An 18994-nucleotide genomic window follows, 5' to 3' on the forward strand; every position below is an offset into this window, starting at 1 on the left:
TGCCCAGGAAGCCACGAACCACTGCGACAAAGCTGTTCCAAGCCACTTTCTCCTTACTAGTGAGCTTCTTGGGGAATCATTGCACTCCAGGATCCTCTTCATCTGTGGTCCAACGAAGACATCGGCTTTGACCTTTGCCTCAGACAGCTTATGGAAGAAGTCTTGAAGGTACTTGAAGGCTGCCGACTCCTTATCTACAGCTCTGACAAATTGTTCATAAGGCCCAATTTGATGTGCAGTGGTGGCATCAGCACCTTCCGGGGGTCCACCAGTGGCTCCCACTTGACGTTGTTACTCCCCACAGAGAACTCGGTCCGCTGTGGCCAGTCCCGCCTGTGGTAGTGCGCCTTGGTGTCCCTGCTGTCCCAAAGGCAAAGATATCACGGAAACTTGGTAAAACCGCCTTGGAGACCCATCAGGAATGCCACCATTTTGAAGTCTCAGATGACCTCCCAGCCGTACTCATCATACTTCAAGGCGTCCAGCAAGGTCTTGATGCTGTTGTAATCCTCTTTGAGGTGCACCGAGTGAGCCAGGGGAAGAGACGGGTACTTGTTACCATTATGGAGCAGCACGGCTTTGAGGCTCCTGGATGAGCTGTCAATGAAGAGGCACCACTCATTCTGGTTACAGGCGATTCCGATTGCCTCGAACAGACAGGTCACATTGTGGCAGAAGCAGAGCCCATCTTGACGGGTGAAGAAGCTGCAAAAAGGTTGGTGACGCTTCCTCTGATCTGTGACTTGCACACTTTCATTCAACAAGTTCCACTGCTTGAGCCTAGACGTCAAAAGCTCGGCATTGGACTTGGTGAGACCAAGGTCTCTGATCAAGTCGTTGAGGTCTTTTTTGGTTAGGGTAGTATGGGTTTCTCTCCTCAGCTCCACCTCTGAAATTGTCATCTGGATCTTCAATGTCTTCCTCTCTGACTTGCTGCTCTCTTCTAAAGACGGCTGCTCTCTCTCCGGAGGAGTGGGTACAGGGAGCTCATGCCAGTGTGGCACCGGGGCGATGGATGAAGGAAGGTCTGGATACGAGATAGCAGGTGCATTTTTGCCAGTCCGACGTTTGGAAGGGTCCACCATGCAGAAGTAGCAGTTGCTTGAGTGGTCAGTGGGTTCCCGCCAAATTCCTGGGATAGCGAAATTCATGGCTCTCTTTTCCCCTCTGAACCATCCTACAAAAATACATTTATTTCACCCATGACTAATGTGTAAGAGATTCTCGCAACATTTTTCATATATGATATATTTTTTCAATAGCATTGAAAACTGTAAAAAAATAACTTTTACAAATTTTTTGTTTACAAATTGTATAACATAAAATCCGAGCAACAATTTGTCCATCTTACCTTCCAGAGTTGTTTTGCATTGCTCGCAAGTGAAATGAGGTGCCCAGGGTTTGTCTTGATCCCCAACAGGCATGCCGAAATATGCCTTGTAGGCCTCACACATCTTAGCAGATGCTTCCACAGATTACTGTGTCGCTCTTGTCTTGATAAATTGGCCGCAGACAGCAAAATGCGTCTGCCAGATGCTTGCAGCCTCTTGATGCCATCTCATAAAAATGCAGATTTGTGTTCACTTAGGCAGCTGGAACTGAACTGAACTGGTGGGCTTTAGACCCCTGTATTTATACTAATATTTATATTACTGGAAAGTTCTAGATTGTTCTAGAAGTTACTCCAAGTTTACTCAGCACTGAATCTATCTGGAATGTTCTGGAAAATAGGTACATTTAAAAATACCACTGTCCTGTGACTTTTGAGGCATAAGCAATTAGGAAATAACACTTACTACCCAGGAACAAAACTAAAAATGTGTTACACAGTTTTATCTAACTCTTGGAACCAGCAAACCATCATCGGGTGTTGTTTTCCGGTTGTACTACGGCGTGTTGTTCCAGCCTTGCGTCCAATGTTACGCTCCATGTGCTGGGGCTTCTTCAGGAAGTGAAACTTGGGACATCGTGTCGAACAACACTAGGCACAATCCTAGAAACGCGCCGGAGATCTGTGCCGCGCAACCACGAACATCTCCGCGGTGATGTCATATGTGTACGTGTTGAACTTCTTTCACACCGTACATAGCCAACCGTGCCAATTGGTGGTGCGGGGAAAAGGGCAACAAACATAAACACAAAAAGCAGTTCTAAAGAAATTCGTTTCTAATCGATATTTAAAAGTGCATGGCTCCAGCGGCTTCCGAATATTTGAAGGATGGCCGCGGAAGTGCATCTGAAAGCGTTCAACGGTTATCCAAAATCCGCGGCCGCGGGGACGCCAGGTTGATTTTCCTTGACGAGAACAGCAAGGCATCGTGGTTCGTTTGCGGCAAGCACTTTCGTGTGTAACGAGCGCAACCTCATGACGTATTCGTTTCGTCAACCGGGAAGTCAGCGCGGCTCGGCGAGCACTGGGGACAGACGCCGTCGGGCCTTGCAGTTGCCCGTCACGACAGCGTGTCGAGTGAACGTCGCCTTGCAGTCGAGCCGCAGGACACGAGAGAGGCCCTGGAGCGAGACACGAGTGTCGATTTGTTTGGGTGCGGGGTGGGGGGGGGAGAACTATTTCTTCAGAAGCAGAATTAGAATATTTATTCATATTGGAGAAATCCGATGAGCTATAAAGCTCTTTTTCCGCAGAAGGCCTGTCGGGGTGGGTAAGAACGTTACAGCAGCAGACAGTACAAACACGTGATAGGAGTGCAAAGTACAAGAAATGTAAACAAATCTTGCTGTTAAATTTCGATTTAAAGCTTTCGTGACTGCAAGGATTAATATTTTTTGGTTATTTCGCTAAAGTCACGTAGAAGGGAAATAATAAAATAATAAAAATCAATCTTGCTGTGCCCGCTGGGCCAGGCTGATCACCTTCAGGTGCCGAGATGTTTCTTTGTTTCACTTCTTTGTTTCACTTCTTTGCCTCTTGGCATCCAGTTTTTATTACCCCCAGATCTCAAGCCAAAATCGAGTGTCTTCCTACTTGAATAGGCACTAGGGGGGAGGGGGGGGGAGTGGTACCTGTAAGCTAAGCAAGTGTTCGTACAAACGTAGATAGGAGACCTGTGCTTGAATACCAGGCGCTGTAGGCTTGAGCTGCAAGGTGCCACAAGAGATGGTAGTACAGCAGTAGGTTCTTTTGAGTGTCGTACCACCGGGTTTATTCTCCCGAAGTCATTTGACACGTCACGTCATTGTTCAAACGCAATGCAGGACCCTGTTGAAAAAATTCTTAGATACGCAGGGGATGAAGGCCGTTATTATTGTCGTTGTCATTGGGGTCTTTACCCTCTGCATTACAAGTTTGGGTGGTGGTGCGGTGGCTAGCACGCCGTTTTATGAACCGATACACTTGAGTTGTATTCTGAGTCGAGGTCAATATTGGTGGCGCGTGATATCCGGGGATCAGTCCCGAGTCCACTTCTCACCAACCCGCACACTGAATCAACTCGTTGGTCAAGCAACCCCCATAACCAGCACGGTGTGGGGAGGCAGTGATCTAGGAGGGGGTAATAAAATTACGCCCAATTCATAATACTGTAGTAGTAGTAATAATAATGTTTACAAGCATGTGTATGTTTTATTGAGCCCATTTGGATGATTTGCCGAGTTGGACTCCTGACGGGGAATTACAACCTTTCGACAGCGAGTCACACACTGCCTGACCACGGCGTGACCCGATTAGCACGGTTGGCTACGTACGGTGCGAAAGAAGTTCAACTCTGTTGTACATATGAAGCAATTGGCGGGACCCCGGGGTCCCATCACTGCCCCGGGGTGGGAAAAACCGCGTAGCGACACGAGTCTTGTTGCCTTACCCGACAACAAAACTAGTGGTCAATCGATTGGCCTCGTCGAGAGCTACTTGGGGCACTAAGTTTTGTAAAAAGTTGAAAAATTACATAAACACGTTAAATTCACCGCGTGGGGGGGGGGCGGCGGGGCTCGCCTTGGCAGAGAAGCTGAGGATCGACGGCTGACCGGAGGGCCGTCGTCGCCGCGCGCGACTGCGGCGGACGCCCCCCCGGGGCTCGCGTTTGGCCGGTGGGGTGGCGCCCGTCGTGTTGATCGCCGCCTGCTGGCGCTTGTTGGCACCAGCAGGCGGTGTCCTTGCGGGGTCACGTAGTGGGCGGACTGAACAAATAATAATCATTGACCTGATTTTTGCGGGACCCCGGGGTCCCGCAAAATGATTCATTTGCTCAACTGGCTGAACAACCCCCACGTTCGTTCACAACCATAGTCGAGCGCAAATACTGCTTTGTGGGACGAGAGCTTTCGGGCAGCGAGCATCTACCGGGCTCAGCCCATCAACCCCACCGCTCGTGACATTTTCTTTTTCGAACTCTGCCATACACGCATCCCGGAGCGTGAAATCGTGGCCTCGGGTGTTTTGGCTCGGCACTGTCGACAAGTGAGAGCTGCTATCGTTGAGCGCCGTGTGGCACGCACGCGGCCATCGGAAGCTGTGCGCCCCGTTTCCTTGAGACGCCGGCGTTAAGCACGGCGTCCTGTCCGAACACGCTCGCGGGTAAGAAAGATTCCCATTACTTTTCACCAGAGATGGCCATCATGCGCACCGGTGTCATGGACAATTTACCTTTCTACTCCTCCATCGCTCAACAGCAAGGGGGAGGCTTATGGCAGAGTCCCGGCCCACTTGTGGGTTAGGTCTGCAGAGGGCCCAGCACACGATCGCTGGCCTGATGGCAGGGCAGTTGCCTCTCAGCTGGACAAATGTGGTTTTTTTTGTGTTTGATTTGCAAATGATAATCCATCTTGACTTAAAACTTTCGTAACTGCAGGAATTCATACTCTTTGGGTCTTTCAGTAAAGTCACGTAGATTTAAAAAAAATCACGGCGTTTCAATCGCAACACAAGCAATCGTCGTCAGGTGAAAAAAATCTAGCAGGAGAACTGAGGGCTGCTTATGTTGCGATCAAAACGTCGTGATTTTGTATTTTATTTTTCTATCTACGTGACTTTACCAAAAGACCCAAAGAGTAATTATATCCCAATTATGCTATGTCAGCAGATGAAGATATTTACATTTAGGACTCTCAACAGTGTGTCAGAGAGTGGCTCTCAGAAGATGAAATCAGAGCAGTACTTATGAAACAACTTCATTGGATTTCTCTCACCCCAATATTAAGGCAGCTTACCGTTATGCCCTGTAAAGAGTGTTAGCTGCATGGTAAATAAAAATGTCAGTGCTGTAATCTGCCAAATTAAGGGAAATTTTACGTAAAATCGTCATCAAGTTTTTTTTAGGTTTGATCACGTAAATATAAATGTGTCATTAACCCACCACCACTCGACACAGACAATTAGTAAGGTTTGTTACACAAACATAACGTGCCAATTAGTTGCTGCTTGAACACACCGGTGTGTTGGATAGCAGCTGTCTATGTCGAGTGGCGGTGGGTTAACGACACATTTGTATTTACGCGATTTAACCCCCCCCAAAAATATTTCTTATGAATTAATATCGGTCGTGAAAGCCTACGTGTTAAACCAGTGTTAAATCGCATGCTCGTTTGTGTGTGCTCATTGGTAACTGGGTTGAGAGCAATAATCCACGATACTACCGGTGGCTGCCCAGATTTGAACCCAGGATCTCCGTGGTGCCAACTTCACGTCTCCGGCACAGGACGTGGTGTGGCTACACCCCAGATCTGCAGGGCCACCATTGAGATATACATTGTAGCCGGATCATTTGATTCCAGGACGAAAGAGATGCCTCCCAAATCAGAGTTTTGTTGGCCGGCTTTTCCATTGGTAGCCGAATTGTGTTATGATATCCTCCTAATGTGTCTATAAAGGAATACAACTTGAGTAGTTTTGGCATATGAAAATGATTAGAATTATGCCATTGCAAATTAAATGTGCTTATAAAACGTTATAGGTGGAACTTTACTGTGATATTTAATAATCACGTAATGTTTTTTTTAATGATTTGCATGTTCAGTTGTATTTATTGTACGTGTATATCAGTTTTTATAGCAATGGGCATTCACCTGCGTTATCAGAGGACAATTATTTATTTCTATAGAATCTCCTTTAGCAACGAGGCTCCACTAGCAAGAGTCAGACGAGTTGGTCTGGAAACCCAGGGCATGCTTGGAGCTCTGATAGGCCACTCAGTTATCATTTCATAATTTGCCTGCACTGCACTAAATATGAATAACTCGTAAAGTTAGGGTAATAACTCGGTCATTTCAATGAGTCATGAAGCAAAATGATTAGATTTACAGGCTCTTCGTTATTTTTGTTCATTCCCAATGACATTGTGCGGAATAGATCTGGAATATTTCTTGTCGGCGAATGCATTACGACATTTACCTATTCGCATATTTATTTCCAATAATTTCAATTGAATTCAAACGTGCGGCTCTATGCATGTGTGTGCGTGTTTCTGTGCGCGCGCGCACAATCAAGGTACCACTCAAATTTCGCGTTTTGTTATTTTCAAGGTTCGCGTCTCCCCAGTCTTATTGGTTTGCCTGTTTTTAAACAGAAGCCACATCGAGTTTTGGGACCGATCCCTCTATATTTGCCACTTGAAAAATCGCTGTTGCACTCAAAACATCGAGCCATAGATGCAGAGAACAGTATGAGGGGATCCTGAGTGAGGAGGTGAGTGAGTCGGTGAATTATTGGGGTAGGTGAGTAGATGAGGGAGTAGGTGAATTATTGGGTAGGCGAGTGAGTTGGTTTTTTCATTGGGTAGCTGAGTTGGTCAGTGAGTAGGTGTGAATGAGTAGGTTAATTATTGGGTGGGTAAGTATGTAGTGAGTAGGTAAGTGAGTAGGTGAATTATTGGGTAGGCAAGTTGGTAAGTGAGTAGGTGAGTAAGTAGGTGAATTATTGGGTAGGTAAGTGAGTCGGTGAATTATTGGGTAGGTGAGTTGGTAAGTGAGTAGGTGAGTGAGTAGGTGAATTATTGGGTAGGTAAGTGAGTAGGTGAATTATTGGGTAGGTGAGTGAGTAGGTGAATTATTGGGTAGGTAAGTGAGTAGGTGAATTATTGGGTAGGTGAGTGAGTAGGTGAATTATTGGGTAGGTGAGTGAGTAGGTGAATTATTTGGTAGGTGAGTGAGTAGGTGAATTGTTGGGTAGGTGAGTGAGTAGATTAATTATTGGGTAGGTGAGTGAGTAGGTTAATTATTGGGTAGGTGAGTGAGTAGGTGAATTATTGGGTAGGTGAGTGAGTAGGTGAATTATTGGGTAGGTGAGTGAGTAGGTTAATTATTGGGTAGGTGAGTGAGTAGATTAATTATTGGGTAGGTGAGTGAGTAGATTAATTATTGGGTAGGTGAGTGAGTAGGTGAATTATTGGGTAGGTGAGTGAGTAGGTGAATTATCGGGTAGGTGAGTGAGTAGGTAAATTATTGGGTAGGTGGGTGAGTAGGTGAATTATTGGGTAGGTGAGGGAGTAGGTGAATTATTGGGTAGGTGAGTGAGTAGATTAATTATTGAGTAGGTGAGTGAGTAGATTAATTATTGGGTGAGTGAGTAGGTGAATTATTGGGTAGGTGAGTGAGTAGGTGAATTATTGGGTAGGTGATTGAATAGGTGAATTATTGGATAGGTGAGTGAGTAGGTGAATTATTAAGTAGGTGAGTGAGTAGGTGAATTATGTGGTAGGTGAGTAGATTAATTATTTGGTAGGTGAGTGAGTAGGTGAATTATTGGGTAGGTGAGTGAGTAGGTGAATTATTGGGTAGGTGAGTGAGTAGGTGAATTATTTAGTAGGTCAGTGAGTAGATTAATTATTGGGTAGGTGATTGAGTAGGTGAATTATTGGGTAGGTGAGTGAGTAGATTAATTATTGGGTAGGTGAGAGAGTAGATTAATTTTTTGGTAGGTAAGTGAGTATGTGAATTATTGGGTAGGTGAGTGAGTAGATGCATTATTGGGTAGTTGAGTGAGTAGGTGAATTATTGCGTAGGTGAGTGAGTATGTTAGCAGCATGGTGCTACTCAATACACAGAGGCATGGATACAGACAATAAGAGGGGGGGAGTGAGTAGGTGATTTATTGGGTAGGTGAGTGAGTAGGTGGATTATTGGGTAGGTGAGTGAGTAGATTAATTATTGGGTAGGTGAGTGAGTAGGTGAATTATTGGGTAGGTGAGTGAGTAGGTGAATTATCGGGTAGGTGAGTGAGTAGGTAAATTATTGGGTAGGTGGGTGAGTAGGTGAATTATTGGGTAGGTGAGGGAGTAGGTGAATTATTGGGTAGGTGAGTGAGTAGATTAATTATTGAGTAGGTGAGTGAGTAGATTAATTATTGGGTGAGTGAGTAGGTGAATTATTGGGTAGGTGAGTGAGTAGGTGAATTATTGGGTAGGTGATTGAATAGGTGAATTATTGGATAGGTGAGTGAGTAGGTGAATTATTAAGTAAGTGAGTGAGTAGGTGAATTATGTGGTAGGTGAGTAGATTAATTATTTGGTAGGTGAGTGAGTAGGTGAATTATTGGGTAGGTGAGTGAGTAGGTGAATTATTGGGTAGGTGAGTGAGTAGGTGAATTATTTAGTAGGTCAGTGAGTAGATTAATTATTGGGTAGGTGATTGAGTAGGTGAATTATTTGGTAGATGAGTGAGTAGGTGAATTATTGGGTAGCTGAGTAGGTGAATTATTTGGTAGGTGAGTGAGTAGGTGAATTATTGGGTAGGCGAGCGAGTAGATTAATAATTGGGTAGGTGAGTGAGTAGGTGAATTATTGGGTAGGTGAGTGAGTAGGCGAATTATTGGGTAGGTGAGTGAGTAGGTGAATTATTGGGTAGATGAGTGAGTAGGTGAATTATTGGGTAGGTGAGTGAGTAGATCCATTATTGGGTAGGTGAGTGAGTAGGTGCATTATTTGGTAGGTGAGTGAGTAGGTGAATTATTGGGTAGGTGAATTATTTGGTAGGTGAGTGAGTAGGTGAATTATTGGGTAGGTGAGTGAGTAGGTGAATTATTGGGTAGGTGAGTGAGTAGGTGAATTATTGGGTAGATGAGTGAGTAGGTGAATTATTGGGTAGGTAAGTGAGTAGATTCATTATTGGGTAGATGAGTGAGTAGGTGCATTATTTGGTAGGTGAGTGAGTAGGTGAATTATTGGGTAGGTGAGTAGGTGAATTATTTGGTAGGTGAGTGAGTAGGTGAATTATTGGATAGGTGAGTGAGTAGGTGAATTATTTGGTAGGTGAGTGAGTAGATTAATTATTGGGTAGGTGAGTGAGTAGGTGAATTATTGGGTAGGTGAGTGAGTAGGTGAATTATTGGGTAGGTGAGTGAGTAGGTGAGTTATTGGGTAGGTGAGTGAGTAGGTGAATTATTGGGTAGATGAGTGAGTAGGTGAATTATTGGGTAGGTGAGTGAGCAGATTCATTATTGGGTAGGTGAGTGAGTAGGTGCATTATTTGGTAGGTGAGTGAGTAGGTGAATTATTGGGTAGGTGAGTGAGTAGGTGAATTATTGGGTAGGTGAGTGAGTAGGTGAGTTATTGGGTAGGTGAGTGAGTAGGTGAATTATTGGGTAGATGAGTGAGTATGTGAATTATTGGGTAGGTGAGTGAGTAGATGCATTATTGGGTAGGTGAGTGAGTAGGTGAATTATTGCGTAGGTGAGTGAGTATGTTAGCAGCATGGTGCTACTCAATACACAGAGGCATGGATACAGACAATAAGAGGGGGGGAGTGAGTAGGTGATTTATTGGGTAGGTGAGTGAGTAGGTGGATTATTGGGTAGGTGAGTGAGTAGATTAATTATTGGGTAGGTGAGTGAGTAGGTGAATTATTGGGTAGGTGAGTGAGTAGATTAATTATTGGGTAGGTGAGTGAGTAGGTGAATTATTGGGTAGGTGAGTGAGTAGGTGAATTATTGGGTAGGTGAGTGAGTAGATTTATTATTGGGTAGGTGAGTGAGTAGGTGAATTATTGGGTAGGTGAGTGAGTAGGTGAATTATTGGGTAGGTGAGTGAGTAGGTGAATTATTTGGTAGATGAGTGAGTAGGTGAATTATTGGGTAGCTCAGTAGGTGAATTATTTGGTAGGTGAGTGAGTAGGTGAATTATTGGGTAGGCGAGCGAGTAGATTAATAATTGGGTAGGTGAGTGAGTAGGTGAATTATTGGGTAGGTGAGTGAGTAGGCGAATTATTGGGTAGGTGAGTGAGTAGGTGAATTATTGGGTAGGTGAGTGAGTAGATTAATAATTGGGTAGGTGAGTGAGTAGGTGAATTATTGGGTAGGTGAGTGAGTAGGCGAATTATTGGGTAGGTGAGTGAGTAGGTGAATTATTGGGTAGGTGAGTGAGTAGGTGAATTATTGGGTAGATGAGTGAGTAGGTGAATTATTGGGTAGGTGAGTGAGTAGGTGCATTATTTGGTAGGTGAGTGAGTAGGTGAATTATTGGGTAGGTGAATTATTTGGTAGGTGAGTGAGTAGGTGAATTATTGGGTAGGTGAGTGAGTAGGTGAATTATTGGGTAGGTGAGTGAGTAGGTGAATTATTGGGTAGATGAGTGAGTAGGTGAATTATTGGGTAGGTAAGTGAGTAGATTCATTATTGGGTAGATGAGTGAGTAGGTGCATTATTTGGTAGGTGAGTGAGTAGGTGAATTATTGGGTAGGTGAGTAGGTGAATTATTTGGTAGGTGAGTGAGTAGGTGAATTATTGGGTAGGTGAGTGAGTAGGTGAATTATTTGGTAGGTGAGTGAGTAGATTAATTATTGGGTAGGTGAGTGAGTAGGTGAATTATTGGGTAGGTGAGTGAGTAGGTGAATTATTGGGTAGGTGAGTGAGTAGGTGAGTTATTGGGTAGGTGAGTGAGTAGGTGAATTATTGGGTAGATGAGTGAGTAGGTGAATTATTGGGTAGGTGAGTGAGCAGACTCATTATTGGGTAGGTGAGTGAGTAGGTGCATTATTTGGTAGATGAGTGAGTAGGTGAATTATTGGGTAGCTGAGTAGGTGAATTATTTGGTAGGTGAGTGAGTAGGTGAATTATTGGGTAGGTGAGTGAGTAGGTGAATTATTGGGTAGGTGAGTAGGTGAATTATTTGGTAGGTGTGTGAGTAAATTAATTATTGGGTAGGTGAGTGAGTAGGTGAATTATTGGGTAGGTGAGTGAGTAGGTTAATTATTGGGTAGGTGAGTGAGTAGGTGAATTATTGGGCAGGTGAGTAGATTAATTATTGGGTAGGTGAGTGAGTAGATTAATTATTTGGTAGGTGAGTGAGTAGCTGAATTATTGGGTAGGTGAGTGAGTAGGTGAATTATTGGGTAGGTGAGTGAGTAGATTAATTATTGGGTAGGTGAGTGAGTAGATTAATTATTTGGTAGGTAAGTGAGTAGGTGAATTATTGGGTAGGTAAGTGAGTAGGTGAATTATTGGGTAGGTAAGTGAGTAGATTAATTATTGGGTAGGTGAGTGAGTAGGTGAATTATTGGGTAGGTGAGTGAGTATGTTAGCAGCATGGTGCCACTCAATACGCAGACAATAAGGGGGGGGGGGATCCTGAGTGAGTAGGTGAGTGACTCGGTGAATGATCGTGTATGTGAGTAGGGAAGTGGTGAGTGAGTTGGTGAGAAGTAAGGTGCCACCCAACACACGTAGAGTAATAGTATAGAGACATGGACGCAGATAATAAGATAAGGATGTTTAAATGATCATGAGCACAGAGGAGAAGGGCATTCTCAGCGATTGACATTTGACTAAAAGTAACACATTGAGAGGAAGGGGTGACCCAAGAAAACTGAACTTCACTTTTCTACATGCGTATCGAGTGACAGGCACCGCCGTGTGTGTGTGTATATCTTATCCGGCAATTGGTAACGCGTATCGGAGCGCAATAATTGAAACACCCCCAAGCTTTCAATGTAGTTTTTTTTGACATTTCAGAGACTAGTACAGTCGTGATAAATTTTAACGTCGTGAATTTCAAGTTGTGAACGTTACCTTTTAATTAGCAAACGATGCCCCGGCTCAAGTCTATTTATACAACAGCAGGAAACGATCAATTTTCCATGAGAGCCAAAAAAAAACAATCTTTCAAGGTTACGAGCTAAGTTTTGAATTAATTTTAATTGTACGAAGTTTGGTGCTTTTTTTCTCCCCCCCCCCAGTGCACGGGCGTGTTTGTGTGTGCACGCTGTACCACATTTATAGTGTCACCGGGTCCCCAAGTTGTAAATGGCTATGTAATCCGCGCCGTGCATTTGGCTTTGATAGCGAACGACGAGCAATAGACTGCGATCTATAAAAATAACTTTTCTTTTATTGACGTTGCGATTTATGTCAGCGACAAAACCTCCGGTGATTGAGTTTATACAAAAGGGGGGGATGGCTGCTTTCTGTGTAAACCATTCACATCTCTACATCACCCACAGGATAAGAAAAATCACCGATTCGTGGATTGAATTTGAACCCCCCCAAAAATCAGGACGGTTCATGAAATCTTGAAGGGCCCTGAAAATTAAGCACAATATTGATAACATTCTTAAAGTGTTTGTTCAGTGATGTGACGATGATTATATTCATTTTTTTTCATACCCAGAAGAGCCTCATGTCCTCTTATTTCAAAGGATCCTGAATTTGGATATATGGCCACTTTCATAAATGGGTGTTTGATGTATGGGAAGAGTACCCTAAGAATTGTCATGCATTATTGGGAGTAACGCTGAGATGAGAAACCCCACACAGATGTTTTCAAGAATCCATTGCTGTACTGACCACTGCACAGCTGAAGTCTATAGCACCTGCTATTCCCATGAAGTAAAATCCTAACTGAGCTGAAACCTGCTTCGCTTCAGATATCTGACGAGTTCAGAGTGATTTGGCTTGCGGGCAATTACGATGATTGTAAAATCTCGCTCATTGTTTTAAAGGGTTCTTATTTTAATATGCCGTTTGTTTTTCTCCGTTAAATCAAGGCACTTGCATGCAACCGTCCACACGTTGCATTCTGAGCAAATGCGACGTGGTGGGGAGACGTTATCTGCCTCGCTTGGCATGCAGGTCATGGGTTCGATCCCAAATCTGCCGCCTGCCGTATATTTTGGAGTTTGCGTGCTTTCCCCGTGGTCGCGTGGATTTTTCTCCATGTCCGGTTTTTCTCTCCACGTTTAGAACACACGCGTTAAGAGTATTTGGCTGCTATAAATTTCCACGGGATAAGCCGCTTCTTTGAGCTATCATTTGTGGCCAGGTCGCTTCTGAAAAAGAGCTTCATAGCTCAGTGGGCCTTACCTGGTAAAATAACAAAAATATTAATAGTTTTAAATTGTTCAAAGAGATGACTCATGGCAATGCTCTGGGGTTTCAGAATTCATAGATGAGAATGAATACTCAGGTAAGTCATGTGACTCGTGGTGGGGGGGGGGGGATCCATTTTTATTGTGGTTAAATCACAGTTCAAGATTTATCCCACAGACAAATTTTGCTCTGCTGCAAGAGATTAGGTCTATTGACTTAACACGGATAATCACACACTAATAATGTCATTTATTTGTTCTGGAGGATGCCTCACTGAGTGTTGAGACTCGTTTCATCCCCCCCCCCCCCTTCTAAAATTAATTGTTTGGTCAATTTTTCTAAAGGGGTAATTTGTCTGTGGGAGGGAGGAAATGCGAGCGAGTCGGCCCGCCGGGAAAATCCACTCAACGCAACGGGACGCAGCGGCAGCGAAATCCACACGGACGTGTTCGCAAACACGCCTGCTGTGTTTCGCGATCCTTTAACCGCCTTGAACCTCGCAAGCTTTTGGCGCTTACACAAATCGGCACGGTCCCGCCAGTCTTCGCGCCCGAAGCGCCGCATTACCGATGCTCGCTGCCGGTGTGGTGGATTTTGTTTTGTTTTTTTTTACCACTGCAACGATGCTCCTCTTTGGCCATGCACCTGCGATCCGGTCCTCCCAATTGTTCCGTATCCCCAAATTGATCCGTGCAATATCCTGTTATCAGATAAATTCTCCTTAAAGTATAAGCCAGCTGGATTACAGCTGCGAGGAGCTGGATTACTGGCTGTGTGCGCCACTGCACCCAGCTAGGGGGATAAGAAGAGCGAACTGGAAATAGTGGCGAAATCTTCGTGTTGTCTGTGTGTAGCCGCACTTTTTTTGGTCTTGCCCGTACGGCTTTGTATGCCGACTCATAAGCCCATGCCATTGTTTTGTTTGCATGTATGTATGTCGGAATTCTTTCGCACCGCACGTAGCCAACTGTGCTCACCGGAGCCAAAGGGCACCTTTTACTCGCACAGATAAACACGGAGAACAGAACCTAACCCTACTACCGCCACACATCAAATCCAATGTAAGCACTCATTAATCGGCCCTTATATGTTGAGAAACACAGAGCTTTGGCAATTGTTTGGCGTCGGCTCGCCACGTGGATGCCTTCCTCGCTTGTCTCTGTGGTTCATCATACCTCTGAGTCGCTCTCTCTTAAAGAGCGAGTGTATACTGTGCGTTTTACAAGTTATACCTACGTGACCTTTACCGAAATAACCAGAGAGTATGGATTCCTGCAGTGACGAAAGCTTCAAATCCAGATTGTCATTATTATTAAACAGTTTTGCTTTGTCCAAACTGAACTGAACTGAACGTATCCACCGGCACAGTTTCACAGATATTTGTGCAGAATAGAACTGTTTTTATCACGTGGGGCGGGTAGACGAGACTCACTTATTTGACTGGATTGTCGAAGTTGCATTTGTTTACCATATCCAGGATGGGCTGGGAAAGAAAAAAAATCTATAATTTTTGTTGCACGTGGAAAATTACATATGCTTTGTGCAGTTGTGAACATGAGTGTTTGATAAGCGATGCAATAACGATGTATAATTGAATCAGACGTAATAATATTTTTTTTTGTTTCCCTCCAAGGCTGCTGCTTACTGCTGCTGCAAAAAAAACATTGGTGGGGCTGCTGATGTACTTAAGAATGGAAGAGGCTCATTTTAATTGCCTAATAAGCAGCAGATGAAAAGCTGAGGGTGGTCACCACAACTTTTGGTCTCATTTCGCACGTAACAACATTAGAAAAACATTACAGAGCGACGTAATGAGATTACACAAATTAGATGTACCTAAAGTTATCGTGTAATAATAAGCATTCATCAGATTGGGAATGTTACCGACTTTGGAAGATGCTCATAGTTTGTGGTGGTGTTGTTATTATTATTGGTATTTAAGAGTTTTCTCGGGCTATAACCGTGCCGTGGTAGCAAGCGGTTGTGTGGCCGTCACGTGACCTGCATATTGCATCCCGTGAATTGGGAAAACCAACTCATTGAATTCGTCGTGAAGGAATACTGTGGCACGTCAAGAGGAATAAAAAATAAAAAATAAAGGTATAGGAGCCTGCGGCATCTGTAAAACTTGTTGGGTTATCGACCACTTACAGCCCCTGTGAACGCACGTAGGGTTTCACAACCATTCCGTCGCGCGTGTCACTTGCTGCGTCTTGCTCGTAACGCGTAGCACAAAAGTTAAATCTAGAATTAGCACAAAAGTTAAATCTAGAATTAGCACAAAAGTTAAATCTAGAATTAGCACAAAAGTTAAATCTAGAATTAGCACAAAAGTTAAATCTAGAATTAGCACAAAGTTGCCGCGGGCGGCGTGCACGGCACGTCGCCGTAGCAAAGAGAGGGGCACCGTTACTCGACACACACACGTGTGTGTGTGTGTGTGTCCAGAGCACACGCACACACACACGTGTGTTAGCACAAAAGTTAAATCTAGAATGTGTGTGTGTGCCCAGCGCACGCACGTGTGTGCGTGTGTGTGTGTGTGCCCAGCGCACGCACACACACGCACACATGTGTGTCCGTGTGCGTGTGCCCAGCGCACGCACACACACGCACACGTGTGTGCGTGTGTGTGCGTGTGCCCAGCGCACGCTGTCCGAACTCCATGGCGATTTGCTTGAGCCGCTTGAAATCAGTGCAAAACAAACGCGGAATCTCAAAACCGGCCCCCCCCCTCCCCCAGTTTGCTTGCGTTGAACCAGTGCTGCTGAAATCGCGCCGCGCGTCCACAGATGGCGTTGTGGTTTGACGGGAAGTGTCACAAAAAAAATAACAAAGAGACCTTAAGTGTTTTTTTAAGCGAAGGGACAGGTATCGCTAACACGGGCCAAGAATGCGTGTCCCGCGCGTGACGTCACTCCACATGAGGCCCCGCCCCTCATTAAATATTCATGAGCGGGCGGGATTTTTACGCTAACGCATGGGAAGGTTGAGGTGAATTAAATAATTTATTACGCAAGGTCGCTTCAAATATGACGTTTCTTTACAGAAGGTGACGGTAAATTTTTTTAAATCTACCCAGCACAGTGCTAAGCCCGTGCGTGACGTCACTGCAAAAAAGCCCACGCCCCCTTCATTAATATTCATGCCCGCGTGGGAAATTTACACTGACGCACAAGAAGGTCGCCCACTCCACATGCCGCACCCCCTCCCCTCATTAATAATCATGAGCGGGTGACGTCACTCCACATGCCGCACCCCTCCCCTCATTAATAATCATGAGCGGGTGACGTCACTCCACATGCCGCACCCCCTCCCCTCATTAATAATCATAAGCGGGTGACGTCATTCCACACGCCGCACCCCTCCCCTCATTAATAATCATGAGCGTGTGACTTCACTCCACATGCCGCACCCCTCCGCTCATTAATAATCATGAGCGGGTGACGTCACGCCACATGCCGCACCCCTCCACAATAACCATGAGCGTGTGACGTCACTCCACATGGGGCAACCCCCACCCCCGCTCTTTAATAATCATGAGCTGAACAATTTTTCTATTTGAATATTTCAGATTTACTGCAATTTACACCCGTCCTTGGGCGGGCAAACAAGCTAGTGTTAAAATGAACATATTGTCTACTTCATGGGACCTCCCTTGCCAGTATCAAAATCCAGTAAAACCTTGGATTGCGAGCATAATTGGTTCCGGACACGTGTTTTGTAATCCAAAGCACTCGTATATCAAAGCACTCGTATATCAGTTGTGATCACGTGACGCTCGGCAGACAAAGCGTATACGTACTACTCGTATTGCAAGACCTCTCGCTCGTTTATCAAATTAATAATTATTTCAAATTTTTGCTCGTCTTGCAAATCACTCGCAGACCAAGTTACTCGCAATCCTAGGTTTTACTGTATGAGAATAGGTTTTACCCCTTTCTGGCAATAAAACAGCTGTGTTAAGATGTTAAAACACGTGTTAACCACAAGTGTGCGTGGTTAATGCGAACGCGATTTTCTTTGCAAACGGTTTCGGTTTGGTGTTCGAACATCTTGACACCTGTTTTATTACCAAAAAGGGGTCTAACCTATTCTTGCATTGTCTACTTATTTATTTTGTTCGTTATATTCTCCACAACGACGCAAATGGTTATTTTGAAACCGAGGGTGTGTGTGCGCGTCTGTCAGCAATTGCAGACAAGAAACGGTCGTTTGATTTCCAGTATCATCAATCATCGAAAAAAGTAGTTCATTCAGTTTCCCTGTCAATTAATCAACTTTATTGACTAACAGCGCCAAGCGCGAATTGAACTGGTGATGTGTTATGCGAGTGGCACGTTGACTGTTCCTTGGAATCTGAGAGTGTGTGGGATAATGACAGCATGAATTAAATCAAATCTCTGGTTTGCATTTCATGTCTAAGCTCATTCAATAATGGAAATACGTTTGTCATTTAGCACAATAGCCCTCAAACATATTTATGCTTTGCTAAACGTGGTTGGGTCAATTGATTTTGCGAGAGTGGCTATTGGGATATATGCTCACTTTTTAGCCAGGGAGATGAGAGAAACACCGTGGCTCTCTCATCTAATTCTATGAGTTGGTTAGTTAAGTCAAAGCGTCTCCCTGCCCAAGCTATCCTGGGATGCCGCTCATCTCTGCGCGCAGCCTTGAGGCAGTCGCGACAATTCCGGCGGTTGTTTGTTGTTGCAGAGGCCAGCCTTTCTGTACGACGTAACCACTGTCGCCTTCCGACAAAGTGGTACTCGTTTTTGTCGGTCCTAAGAGCGATGATGGGATACATTGACCGCCCCCCCCCCCATCCACGGCAGGATTTAGACTCGCAACCTTCTGACTACAAAGTCAGGCATGTCGAGGCACTCGGTTCAAATTGTGGAAAGATGTTCTAAAAATGTAATTTAAAAGAAAACCACCTCCCCATAAATTCTCCAATTATAAATCACGCCCCGTTTAAAATGCATGCATTATTCACAACGGAGTGAAACAATAAAATAGGCGAAATTCAATTTAAATAACACTGACACTCGGCACGCTCTCTCTCTCTCTCTCTCCCCTTTTTCTGCCCGTGTTTTCTAGACAACAACAATAACCACGTGACCGTCTTTCTGCCAAAGAAGCTGTTGGAGTGTTTGCCCAAGTGTTCGACCTTGCCCAAGGAGAGGCACCGGTGGAATACTAACGAGGTGAGCGCGCACGCACACGCACACGCTCGCCTGCCCCGCTCGCTCGCTCGCTCGCTCACCCGCCCGCCCGCTCTTGTGTGTACACGCAACACGGCGTGACCACCACGCAGCAGGGTGGATCATTGCCATCGGAAAATCACTGACCTGTCTCCTGTCCCTGCATTTTATTTTTATTTTCTCCGTGTTCTTTTTTCCCCTCTCCCTTCTCGTGGATTGGAACTCTCTTAATACGTGCAGATGATTGCCGTTCCGCTGAGTGAGTGAGTGGGTGGGTGAATGATGTCAATTGTAATGATGTTCTAAAAGGCCCAGACGGGTGAAATTTGGTTAGGGTCTTTGCCGAGTCTGTGATTTTTAATCATCGGTGTCGGCGTCCGCCTAAGAATTGGCACAAAAGCGTTGATGCTTATTGGCACAAAAGAGTCGCGTCTGTGCTTATGGCTTGAAAAACAAACAAACAAAAAACGTTTCTTCGAAATTTGGGCCATTCCCAATAATTATGGTCCAGAGGTTGATTAGTTTCACGGACAATGCAGAGGTG

At 44.8% G+C, this 18994-nt stretch overlaps 1 protein-coding gene across 11 annotated transcripts in view; it reads left to right on the forward strand.

Annotated features, from left to right (window-relative positions):
• LOC116946800 (calmodulin-binding transcription activator 1-like) overlaps positions 1-18994 on the forward strand; it is a 640058-nt gene that overhangs the window by 88842 nt on the left and 532222 nt on the right. For all 11 annotated transcript variants that reach the window (XM_032961954.2, XM_032961960.2, XM_032961958.2 and 8 more), the window contains one exon: positions 18347-18453. In XM_032961954.2, the coding sequence (XP_032817845.2) occupies positions 18347-18453 (107 nt within the window). Of the gene's footprint in view, positions 1-18346; positions 18454-18994 lie in introns of those variants that run through there.

This window comes from Petromyzon marinus, chromosome 28, assembly GCF_048934315.1.
Source record: "Petromyzon marinus isolate PM22_M1 ecotype Great Lakes invasive population chromosome 28, UKy_Petmar_22M1.pri1.0, whole genome shotgun sequence".
Lineage (NCBI taxonomy): Eukaryota > Metazoa > Chordata > Hyperoartia > Petromyzontiformes > Petromyzontidae > Petromyzon > Petromyzon marinus.